This window comes from Neopsephotus bourkii, unplaced genomic scaffold, assembly GCF_033783945.1.
Source record: "Neopsephotus bourkii isolate Nb327-2 ecotype Australia unplaced genomic scaffold, CSIRO-AGI_Nbou_v1 NB_1654, whole genome shotgun sequence".
NCBI lineage: Eukaryota > Metazoa > Chordata > Aves > Psittaciformes > Psittacidae > Neopsephotus > Neopsephotus bourkii.
The window spans coordinates 546,559-558,077 of NW_026902128.1; the positions used below are offsets into that span (position 1 = coordinate 546,559).

The window sequence follows — 11,519 nt, forward strand, 5'->3', positions numbered from 1 at the left end:
CAAACGCGCTATGTGTGGACACATAAGTACACCTCACGAGGAAGCCTTATCCCGCCAGGCTTCGGAAACACACATTTCTTTTCCAGGGCGTTTAAAACCTAGCTTTGTCGCCCGGAAGCCGCCTGACCACCCTTCGCAGAAACAAATCGCCGGAGCCACCAAGGCCACAAGATGGCGGGGCTGTGTGTGGTAGGAGGCGCACAGCGCCGCCTAGCGGCCCAGAGCGGCCACACGCCGATGTGTGTGGGGGGGCTCGCCTCGGCTGCAATGGCGCCGGCGCCGCGCGACTGGCGAGAGGGCGCGCTGAGCCCAGCGGCTCTCCGTAGGCGAGGGGCGGGGTGAGCGCACGCGAGAGGCACCCCCAGCACGTGGTCAGCCGGCGGGCCAAGGGGGCAGGGCCGGACCCTGCGCCGTGGGAGGGGGGAGGGTACGGGCCAATGAGCGTGTCCGCCGGCGGAAGCGGGAGGGTGGGGCTGGGCGGTGCGCGGTGCGTGCGCTCCTCGCCGCCTCTTCCCGCCGCCCGCCGCAGTGGTCGGGCGCGTGTGCGCGGCGCCGTGCCCCGCCGTGCCCCCGCCCCGCTCGGTACCGGCCCCACCGGCACCCCCGAACGGCCTCGCAAGGTAAGAAGGGCAGCGCCGCCGCTGGGGGGCCGAGCCCCCGGGGGTGTGCGCTGGTGGTGGCTGGGCCGCGGCGCCGAGGCGACGGGGAAGAAAGGGTGAGGCGAGCCTAGGGGCGGGCGCCGCCGCTACCGGGGCGGGGAAGGCGGGGGGGGGCCCGCAAGGGGCTCCGGCATGTGGCGTGGTGTGCGGCGGCTCCCCGCCCGCGGGCACGTGTGTCAGAGCAAGGCGGGCCCATCCCGCCCCGGGGCGCCGCCATCGCGCTGCCTTTCCCCGGAGGAGGTGGATGGGGTCCGTCTTCCCCTCGGCCCGGCTCTTCCCGCCACCCGGGCTCCGAGCCGACGCGTTCTCTCTTTAGCAGCCCCTGCCTACAGCCCCCCGCCGCCATGGCTGACGAGCTCGACTTCACCACGGGCGATGCCGGCGCCTCCTTCACGTACCCCATGCAGTGCTCGGCGCTGCGGAAGAACGGCTTTGTGGTGCTCAAGGGCCGCCCCTGTAAGATCGTGGAGATGTCCACTTCCAAGACGGGCAAGCACGGCCACGCCAAGGTGAGCCGCCTCGGGTAGGCTCGGCAAGCCCGTCTGTTTCACAGCCCTGCGGCTCCCAGCAGCAGCATCGCGCTCTCGCTGCATGGCTAACCTAGAGGGGAGGGTGTAGCGTTTCATTTGGCAGCGTTCTGTATCCCGCCTTTGCCTTTCTCGCAGCAGTGTCTCGTGTGTGTCTGCACTCTAGAGCTGGCTCAGGGATGTCCGTTAACGTAAAGTGTGAAGGGTCGAGGACAGGGGGTAGGTTGTTTTTTTCTCCCAACTTGTTAAAAAGCTTTACGGATGGTAATGATAAAGCCTGTTTTTGTAGTGGGGGTAGAGTAAGTTCTGGAAGGGGGGCTGATGAAATCACTAGGGTGTGGTTGGGTTGTGCTGTCGCTACCCACCAAAGCACTTTGCTGTCTGCCTGGGCTAGCAGACTTTCACTATTGTAGTGCTCAAGCACTTGCACTCAATTCAAGCACTTACTTGAGGAGCCGTGTTTCTGTTACATAATCCAGAGGAGCTCAGCAAACACTCGCTGCCTCTGTGGGCCTGTTCTAGCCCTACTTTGCTGGCTTGCCTTGCTGCTGCTTTGCTTTTTTTTCAGCACTGAGTGAGGAGTATCTTGCCCCTCCTGTGTCTCAGAAGGGACATTCTTAGCTGCTGGCTGGGGCTACAATCCTGCCTAAGCAGTTGACTTATGCAGCTGTCCGGAGCTTGTACCAAGGCTAGGCTCTCCCTTCAGTAATTCAGTAACACTGTGGTGGGTGTAATAGAATTTAGAGACAGATCTGCTACAAGCACCAACTAGTGGTATTCATAAAGTTTCTGGACCTTGTATGATACATGTAGGTGGGCAAAATACTTAGGATTTATCAAAGCTAGAGTATACTAAGCCCTTGCCAGTATTTTCTTTTTTCCCATCTCTTACTTTTTTTATGGTTTATTTTAGATCCAATTTTCTTAAGACTTTCTTAAGAAGTGAAGTGGCTGTGAAAGGGCTTGAGAAGGCTTGTAATCCAAGCACTAGCTGTAGGGAACAGCTACTGCTAGCACCAAGGCAGGTGGGAGCTGCTTTAATCCCTGTGCGTGACCACCTCTTCTCTTCCCCTTAACCTTCATGTTGTCACCAACACTGTTTCTCAGAACTGGAAGTTCTGAGTTTTCTTAAACACTGCGTACTCTGAGTTCTAGCTTGCTGCTGTAACACTACAGACAGCTATGGAAGATAACAGTGACTGATCTTCATTCTCATGTAGTGTTCCTATAGTATGCCGTGAAAAGGTATGAAAGACCCTCTGTTGGTGCTTGGGCTGCTTTCATACCACAGGTAAAGGCTCTAGGCAGAAGCTGGTATTACACATGATCTCTTAGAAAACTGTGTGGAACCAGCAATACTGATGGCAGTGGCATCTTCTAGGCATTCTCTAGGGCCAGCAGTAACTGATAGTAATTTTCTTCCCTTGTAGGTGCACTTGGTTGGTATTGATATCTTCACTGGTAAAAAATACGAAGATATTTGCCCATCAACTCATAACATGGATGTTCCAAATATCAAGAGGAATGATTACCAGGTGAGTTAACAGTCACTATGTCCTCCCACACATTAAGAGACTTTATACTCCTAATACCACACATAAACTCTCTTCATCCCCAAAATTGCCTCAATTAATTAGGTACTGTTGTCAGAATTAAGGGAACTTGCCTGTATAGATGTGACGTTGCTGAACCCAGCATTTACTGAATTCTTAAAACTCTCAGGCTTACTGATGGAGAGCTCCTTACTGTACTAACCTCATGTTACAGTAGCATTCTTTAGAAATGACAGGTAATAGACAATTCAGAACCATGATTTTTTTTTTTCTAGTTCATGTTGTAAGGTCACTTCTTTATTCTTTGTGGTACTGGCATTCTTTAGAATTTAGAGTTTATCTTTGCTACAACTTAAAGGATAATCAGGATCTTGCTTCAAGTAAATTTGAATCTAAGCATATATTTATATGCTTAGATTCATTTATAATTCTGGCCTTAAACAGAGTAGATGAAATAACAAGACAGTTTAAATTGCATCTGATGCCAATTCTAACTTGCTACAGTGCTTTCTACTCCTTGTGTGGAAGCTGGCTTTAGTTGTTCTCAGTTAATTTTGGTGCTCCCAGCTCTGTGCTGAAATACATGTATGCAGGGAACTTGGCAGACTTCTGTAATGCATTCTGTGATACAGACAGTTTGCTCTTAAAAGCAGCATGGTTCAGGTTCTCAGTTGTAACATGTCCGCTATCTTCCCCTTGTCTTGGGACTAGTTCTGGCCAGGAACTGATACATCAGCCTCAGCTGGGACACTGCAATTCCTCGACAAAGCCAAAGATCGCTGTGCTAGCAATTCAGAACTAGTGCTGTTTGAATAAAGTGTGACTAACCTTGTGCTGGGGTTCAGACCTTCCAGGAGATTCTTAATGTTGGTGATCTTTCATTGTTCTTGAGTCCTCACTGCTTCTGAAATTCTTGCTGTTTATCAGACTTGTCAGGGTTGCCTTTTGGGTTGACAGTTACATCTCCCAACCTGCTCTGTTGAAATAGCTGCTGCCCTTAGCCCAGCCTTTCAGTTAGGCTGAAAACAGCATTGTAAAAGTGCCCCGGAGCTTGGTGGAAGTTCCCTAATTTATTCATTAGCCTGTAATGTAAATGATGGTATCCTATTGTACAAATGAAGGTATAGAAGTGTACAGTTCAACTATTGTGTACTTTGTGTCCTTTATAAAATCAATGCTGTTCAGTGAACAGCATTTCAATTGCTGTTTCTGATTCATAGATGTAAAAAGCTGAATTCATGACCTGGAAGTAGGACATTTTTAAAGTCACGAATGGGTTTTGCAGTGCCCTATGTACTAAGAGGTAACCATCAGGGTTCTGGTGGTTTTTGATAGCAGACTGGCTTTTGCTACAGTTGCTCTGGAATTGTTGTTAAACATTGACTTAAATTAGGTCCTTAACTGTTACACAGTACTTAAAGAATTAATGTAACAGGTGGAGTTGACTGCTTTCTGCTTATCTTCAGCTACTGTCTACTGGTGGCTACTGATGTTAAACTTACTAAAAGTGAAATTCTCTTCACAGCTGATAGGTATTCAGGATGGGTATCTCTCCCTGCTGACAGAAAGTGGTGAAGTTCGTGAAGATCTAAAGTTGCCAGAAGGGGATCTTGGCAAAGAAATAGAAGGAAAATTCAATGCCAATGAAGATGTGCAGGCAAGTACAGATGGCAGACAGGACAAGTTATGGTTAATTCCGCTTCAGAAGTCATACTTTGATATTGACCATTTGTATCTCTGTGAAGGGTGGGTAGAGAAGCAGGGGAATTGGTCCTTTGAGGGTGCAGAAGGGTTTTTTTTGTACTGGTGCACTCGGTATGGCACTGAAGCCTGGCCCAATTGTCAGTAAGATGATAGGTGTAGCTCTGAAATATCTAGATAAATCCTAACAGTCCTGACCACACAGTGTGGATTGGAGCCTCCAGGCTTTCTTAATTGCTGACAGGTGTAGAGTTTTGTGACATAGTCTGGGTAGTCTAATTTGCTATGTCAGCAAACCTGTCTGCAAGTAGCTCTGCAGACTATAGTCTGTGCTGGACCACACTAGTCACTATCTAGGCTCTCTTGCAGGAGCTTGTTTCTCTTCCTCTGTGGTATGAACCTCAAGCTGCTGGCCAAGGCAACATGGCAAAGGGAAGGCAGTAGAAGAGCAAATTGATAGGAAGGGCAGGTACTGTGGATACCTTTCTAATGGCTGAATTTTTACCAGCTTCAGCTTCTGTTTTTCTTGAGAGATGGGACAGATGTTAAAATATGAAAATCTGTAACTTCCTCTGGCACAGGTTGGAGGTTACTTACTTACCTTGTCTTTTCTTCCAGATATCTGTCATAAGTGCAATGAATGAAGAATGTGCTGTAGCCATAAAGCCTTGCAAATAAAGAGGATCACCAGGCTCGGGCAGCTGCTCAGGTCTGGACAAACCACAGATCTATACATTTGGTTCCTATTGTCACCAAAGCTCTGGCCTTCACAAGCAACCTCATTTCTTTTTTGAATTGTTAAAAAGCAGTGCTGGATTCTGGATTAGTGTTGCAGGCTAACTGGCAGTTTTCAAAATCACTGAGATTTTAATTCCTTAATCATAACTATTTTAACATTCCTGTGGGTTTCAACTATGGATCTGAGAAACCAGTCAGGTGTTACTAGTGAATATATTTTTATTTGCTTGAGCAAAACAGTGTTTGTCTGTATGAACAGACAAAATACAGTATTCAGGGGCTTTTAGATAAGCTGGTAGGTATCTAGGATTATAAAGTGACCTAGAGCACAAATAGTATTTTTCTTGACATGTTTAGGTAGAACTGACAATAAAACAATAAAAGTAGCTTTTTTTTTCTTTTTTTTTTTCTAATGCTTAAGTATTTTGTGGATTGGGACTCTTGCAGAACTGTAGGTGCCAATCGCAACTTTTAGACCAAGAAACTCAAGTGATCAAAAATGCCAGCTGGCTTGACCAAGCCCCAGTGGCCATGTGCAACTTAACTGTATTACCTCTGTTTTCTTTGCCAACTTGTTGGCTTATTTTGATGATAAAATGGTGTCAAAAGCCTACCTGTGGTTTAGGCAGGCAGTTGGAATATTGGGTAGATGAGACATAGATAGGTCAGGGGGACACAAAGGTGAGAATGGATGTTAAAGCTATAGACTTTCACTCGAGGCCTTTGTCAGACTTGAAAAAATAAAATAGTTCAATTGCTTTCCTTTATTTTATTTATCTTAAACTATAAAAGGGTGACAAACTCCACGGAAATCTGTTGCAGTGCTTCCAGCTTTAGATTTAAATCTTCAGGCATAGACCATATTTTTGTAGCACAGGGACCACGGGTTTTCTCAAGAAGTGGGACAAACTGTAGCATCGAGCCTAAACTAAATGCATGTGATTCTTTTTTAAAAATAAAACTATTGTATTTTCAAAATATAGACTTGACAGACAATACTGAACAACCATGGCTTAACTATAAAAGTAAATAAATTGCTACATAGTTATGAAAGCTAGCTCCCATCCAGGGGCATTATGAGTCATTGAAACACGCATGCATGCCTCTAGTTAGTAGCTTAATGGGCAAACACAAGGCTTCATAGCAATAGTTAATGGAAGGATAACTAGCCTGTTCCTGTTTAAGGCATTCAACTTGAATTCTAAAACTTGGTTACTCTTTATGAGTGGGAAACTCTCTTAGTCTGTGGTTCAGACCTCTCTTCACAGTTGATAAAATTGCTTCATGGGCTTGCCTTAAGCTTCAGTGGCTCTTGGCTGATTGAGGATAACTTCTAAGCATGTAGCATTCTGCCCTGGATACATGCTCCAGTCACAGTGGGCCATGAGAGTCAGAGGTCATACTGCTGTGAACTGTTTAAAATGTTTTCAGCTTAATAGTATATACTCTTTAATCCCCAGAGGGCTCATGGCAACTGTCCTGAACTGCCCTTGTACATACTGTGGCTGGGCTTAGCAAATCTGGGGGGCCTAATGTATAATGGCAAAAACATGCGTTTTCTACAGGCTTCTTGTGACAGGGAGAGCAGTACCAGTGAAGATACAGACAGCAATAAATATACTCTGGTAATAAAGCACAGTTACCTGGGACACCTGACAGAAGTAAGAGACTGCCACATGCTCTTGCCTAGCACATCGCAGGCGAACTCTATAAAAACGCCTGGATTGAAATGCTAAACTGCTTGAAAAAACACCTGTAGACACAAGAGATTGAGATGCATTCAGAATAGTTTTGACATGCATGCTGAATAGTTCAAGCTAGTCTGCACTGTGCTCCTTTGTTTCTCCATTGAAAAGGTACCTGAAAGACAGGCTTTGTGGGCTTCGAAGGTGATGGTGAATCCATTGATGATGGTATTGACAGCAAGGTGAGCTGTGTGGGAAGTCATAGGTTGCTATGGCAAACTAATGCAAGTTCTAATGCTATCACTGTATTACAAGTACTTACAATATGCTTGAAAACTGCAAGACTCCGATTTGTCCCTGTTCTGGTAGTGCTTTAGTTTACTTTCAGGTGCCTGTCTGTCCTCTAAAACCTTGTTGGAAGACAGGTATTTGATGCCACTGGCCCACAGTCTGAGCATTTACTTAACCTGCGAGCTCTCCAGGACAAAGGCTGGATTTTGTCCTGTTCCTACAAGTGGGGTTCTGGTCTCACTGGAGTTTACAGGTACTACAGCAGTCTAAAGATAAAGGTTTTATGACTTCCAGCTTTGCTGGAAGAGCCTTCCTTGGGACTTACAGATGTCCTTCTATTGCAACCTTCAGTTCTGCAAGATTTAAATGATTAAGTACTTCATTATAGGTTTGTTCTTATATACTTAGTTGTCTTTTGTGAAGCACTTTGAACACTATGGAAGTGCAGAGCATCTGCTTGTCATGCATGAAGTTTCCCATAGTTAATAATACATAAGCATGAGTTAAGCATAATCTCAAAGTTTCAGTAAGGTTAAAAGTTGCTTCTAAATTAGAACATGTATTTGAGGCTTTTTTTTTCCAGAGTAAGATGTTTCAGTTTACTGTCAGAATTGTTTGCAACAAACTTTGTGATCAGTAGTTTATATAGACGCGTATTTTTAAGATCCCTAACCAAACGCTTAGGGAAGTTCTCCTTTCATAGCTTTACTTTAAAACCAATCTTACTGATGTACTTGTTCTGTAGTACTGTCTTAACACTTAAATTGTGTCAAAACTGAAAACTATAATCTTCTAAAAGCTGATGGCAATTGCTTAGAGTAAAGACTGTGAAACCTGGGAGGTAAAGAAAACTATTCCCACTTCAAATAATGCATTTTTTTAATGGCTCCAATTCACTGAGTTTCTCCTACTAATTTACAGAATTGGGAAGACTGCAGTGTTTTCTGCCTCAAGTGTTGGCAAATAATACATTAAGATTTCAGTAGATCCTTCTAATTTTTGCTTATAATGGTGGTTTTTCAACTAGGCTCTTGCTAGTTGAGCCATGTTCTCAGGGCTGGTTTTTTTTTAAGAAGTTAGCTGACTTTTGTTTTGATGAAACTGCTTTCAAGCCTCTTGCAGGTTTTTCTAATCCACCGTGTATCTAGAAATGGTGCACGATCTGTAGTTTCAAAATACAGGTGATTTTACATAATCTGTAAAGAAGTCAAACTTGTTGACAGTTCAGACTCTTATGGTTACTGCAGGTCAGTCTCACGGAATTCAAAATTCAATAAATCCCACTTTCTTTTGGTTGAGTGATTAGAATGTAGTTTGTTACAGTAGAACTAAACTTCAGGAGAAAAGGACCTTGTTAAGGATATTTCAAGTATCTCGCTTATACACAGAGAATGTTAACAAAGGCGTTGATCCTGGAGGTGTTGTAGTGGGAGCATGGTGGAGTGTTCTGCAGTCTGGTGCATGCCAAGGTGGGCAGAGGCCTCTCCAGCACCTACAGTCTGGCCCTACAGTATTTGGCATCTGAGAGTAACTTGGTTTGTGAGTTGAAACCCGAATGTTTGCTGTGTATTGCTGTATCGCAGAAAACCCCTGCTGTCCTGTGCTGTATATTTAAGTGTTATTGTTTGGTGTGGCTTTCAGAACTCTGGGGAAAGAGGAATGATGGTGATGACTGCTTTTTCTAATGATGGTGAAAACCAAACCCTGTAACTGGTGTAAGCCGGGAGCAGCAGCCCTGGTGGTTCAAATGTGTGTCTGTTTTGGAAGCTGTATTGTTTTCAACACCATGCCAATGATCAGGGGAAAGATGTATGTTCATTGTTTTGCTCCAGAACTAATAAAGATGTCAGTGCTGTGGGGATCTGGGTTGCTTCAAGGCTGAGTGCATCTGCAGGCTACTGCGCTGACCTGGCTGCATGAGAACACTGCTGTCAGCCCACGCGCCCGGAGCAGAGCGGCGCGGCCAGCGGGTTGTTACGAGAGCAAGAGAACCGCTTGCGTTCCTGTCCTACAGAAATAAAAATCAGAACTCAAAACACACGGCTGACTCCTTCATTCGATATCGCTGCCGCGCCACGGCCATAACATGGCTGCCGAAGGCGGGCTGTTTGTCGCAACTGCCTCTGGCAGCGCAGGCGCATCTGCCCCAGTTGCGTGCGTGGTGACGTCACCTCCGGGACTATAAAAGCCAGGCGAGCAGTTCGCTTCTTCCTTTCTGCGGGAGCGTGGCGCGGTGGCATGGGGCCGGTGAGTGCGGGCCCGGGCCCGGGCCGGGCGGGTTGATTACCTCGCCGCCGGGGGCGAGTGGTGGCCGGCGGGCCCCGGGCCGGGCGACCCGGCTGCGGCTAGTCCAGCTGTCCAGGCGAAGGCCGTCTGCCGTGTCCCGCGCTGATAAAAGCTGCTGGTGTGGGTGTTACGGGTAATGATGGGTGTTCTTCCGGTGTTTTAGCAAAAGGACAGAAAATCAAAAAAGTCCATCTGGAAGTTTTACCTTGACTTGACCCATCCTGTGGAAGATGGAATCTTCGATTCTGGGAATTTTGTAAGTCGTGGTTTGCTCATACTCCTGGTGCACAGTATAAGAAATCCTTAGTACGATAGCTGGATCCCAGCTCAAAAGTTGCATTCTAAATCAGTAAAACCAACTGCTGTTCTTTAAAGTATTGGCACTTTCGAAAGCTTAGTTGTATTTATAGTTAAGATGGCTTATACTTGTCCATGAATAGAACTGTTTTAAATTAAATACTGTTTTAGCACAGGGGTGACTTCTTTAATTGCACTCTGTAGAGTATTACTGCATTGTAAATACTTGCTATCGGGACATCAGTAAATGGTGATTTTTAATATTGCTATATGGCTAGGGTCCCTTCCCTAGTTCACACCTAGGGTGCCATTCCCTAGTGTTCTATTCCTTTAATGTTGAAACAGGAACAGTTCCTAAAGGAGAAGGTTAAGGTCAATGGAAAAACTGGAAACTTGGGCAACACTGTTCATATTGAACGCCTGAAGAACAAGATCACGGTGACATCCGAGAAGCAGTTTTCTAAAAGGTTGGCATATGTTTCCTTTTGTTGTGGTTGTGATTTTAACAGTGGTATATTGAACATGATGTGCTTCGGATACATACAGAGGCTGTGTTTGCTCAGGCCTTCATAGTGCTTGTAAATGTTTGTGGAAGATGTAATTCAAGCAGATCTCTAGCATTAGATATTAAAAAAACTCTGCTTGTTAAAACTCAGGGCTTGAGTGCAAATTAATACTCTCTAATATAAGCATAGTAATACAGAGATGCTTTGTATAGGTTGTTAGAAGTGTATCAAGGAAAGAAAAGCTTTTAAAGGCCATGCTGAATTCATATAATGGGTGGCTGTTTCATTACTTACTTGGTTTTATTAAAACATACGTGTATGCAGTACATGCTGTTGCAAAAGAACCTGTTGAGTCAGATGAAGCATTAAACTGCTCAGTGTGTTAGGGTGTGCAGTGAATGTGTGTGCTGATGAGAGGTTCCTTCTTAATGAGCCATTTCTTCCCTGCAACCCCCCCTTCATTTGTTGGTACAGATACACAAGTATCTGTTCTGTTAGACCAAAGTTTAGAACCACTTCTCAGTGCTTTTGAGTTACTGGCATTGTGCTGTGTAGTCAGAAAGCATTGAATAACAAATTCATAGGTACCTGAAATGAAAGTATCCTGTTATATATGGTGATTTTTAATGAATGGATATAGTCAGTGTGTTGGTCCCCTCCTGGAGCCATGTCTTGGGTGGAGTGCAGACAGCAGTAAGGGTTGTTAAACAAGAGAATTGTAACATATAATTAATGTTTTTAAGGTACCTAAAATACCTCACCAAGAAGTACCTCAAGAAGAACAACCTGCGTGACTGGCTTCGTGTTGTTGCATCTGACAAGGAGACGTATGAACTACGCTACTTCCAAATCAGCCAAGATGAAGAAGGATCAGAGTCTGAGGAATAATTGAAGCTTAGCTTTGTACTACATGCAGTGTACAAAAGACAAGAACATCTATTTATAAGAATACTTAACTTATTGGTGAATAAAGACTTTGTACCCTGTTTCACAGAGCATGGTTATAGTTTTCTAGCCTTTTTTCTAAGTTCTAATTAAAAACCAGCATGGAGAATTTTTTTATTTGCAGTTTTCCTTCCACTGCTAGAAATCAGAGCTGCTCAGTGTGGTGTCAAGAGTCCAAGTAGAAAAGGACTGAGCCCTTCAGCCAGTATGAATGTAGGACAGTGACATCAGTGTTTAACCATTTTGGTAAAAATAACACCAGAGCTTCCTGTGACTGGAAGTACCAGCTTCTTCTGCTAATATATGTAGAGCTAATGATACAATATTTAAT

The 11,519-nt window shown here is 45.0% G+C and overlaps 2 protein-coding genes across 4 annotated transcripts; both read left to right on the plus strand.

Annotated features, from left to right (window-relative positions):
* The first annotated feature begins 455 nt into the window (after positions 1–455).
* Positions 456–9,190, plus strand: EIF5A2 (eukaryotic translation initiation factor 5A2). Of its 3 annotated transcripts, XM_061374813.1 has the most exons (5): positions 461–620; positions 976–1,168; positions 2,617–2,721; positions 4,265–4,396; positions 5,059–9,190. In XM_061374813.1, exons 2-5 carry the CDS (start codon positions 1,004–1,006, stop codon positions 5,116–5,118), a joined length of 462 nt encoding a protein of 153 aa, XP_061230797.1. In that variant the 5' UTR covers positions 461–620; positions 976–1,003; the 3' UTR covers positions 5,119–9,190. The 3 variants fall into 3 exon arrangements, with proteins under 3 accessions (XP_061230795.1, XP_061230796.1, XP_061230797.1); XM_061374811.1 differs by having other exon boundaries at positions 456–620; positions 4,265–9,190; XM_061374812.1 differs by having other exon boundaries at positions 456–620; positions 979–1,168; positions 4,265–9,190.
* Positions 9,191–9,315: 125 nt separating this feature from the next.
* Positions 9,316–11,298, plus strand: RPL22L1 (ribosomal protein L22 like 1). The gene is made up of 4 exons (XM_061374815.1): positions 9,316–9,401; positions 9,604–9,696; positions 10,083–10,204; positions 10,987–11,298. Exons 1-4 carry the CDS (start codon positions 9,393–9,395, stop codon positions 11,129–11,131), a joined length of 369 nt encoding a protein of 122 aa, XP_061230799.1. The 5' UTR covers positions 9,316–9,392; the 3' UTR covers positions 11,132–11,298.
* Positions 11,299–11,519: the final 221 nt, after the last annotated feature.

Excerpts from the sequence above, each read along its gene's own strand:
- EIF5A2 (XM_061374811.1), top strand. The coding sequence starts at position 1,004 with ATGGCTGACGAGCTCGACTTCACCACGGGCGATGCCGGCGCCTCCTTC. Across the intron at positions 1,169-2,616 it reads GCAAGCACGGCCACGCCAAG|GTGCACTTGGTTGGTATTGA; the intron begins GTGAGCCGCCTC and ends CTTCCCTTGTAG. Across the intron at positions 2,722-4,264 it reads TCAAGAGGAATGATTACCAG|CTGATAGGTATTCAGGATGG; the intron begins GTGAGTTAACAG and ends TTCTCTTCACAG.
- RPL22L1 (XM_061374815.1), top strand. Across the intron at positions 9,697-10,082 it reads TCTTCGATTCTGGGAATTTT|GAACAGTTCCTAAAGGAGAA; the intron begins GTAAGTCGTGGT and ends ATGTTGAAACAG. Across the intron at positions 10,205-10,986 it reads GAGAAGCAGTTTTCTAAAAG|GTACCTAAAATACCTCACCA; the intron begins GTTGGCATATGT and ends AATGTTTTTAAG.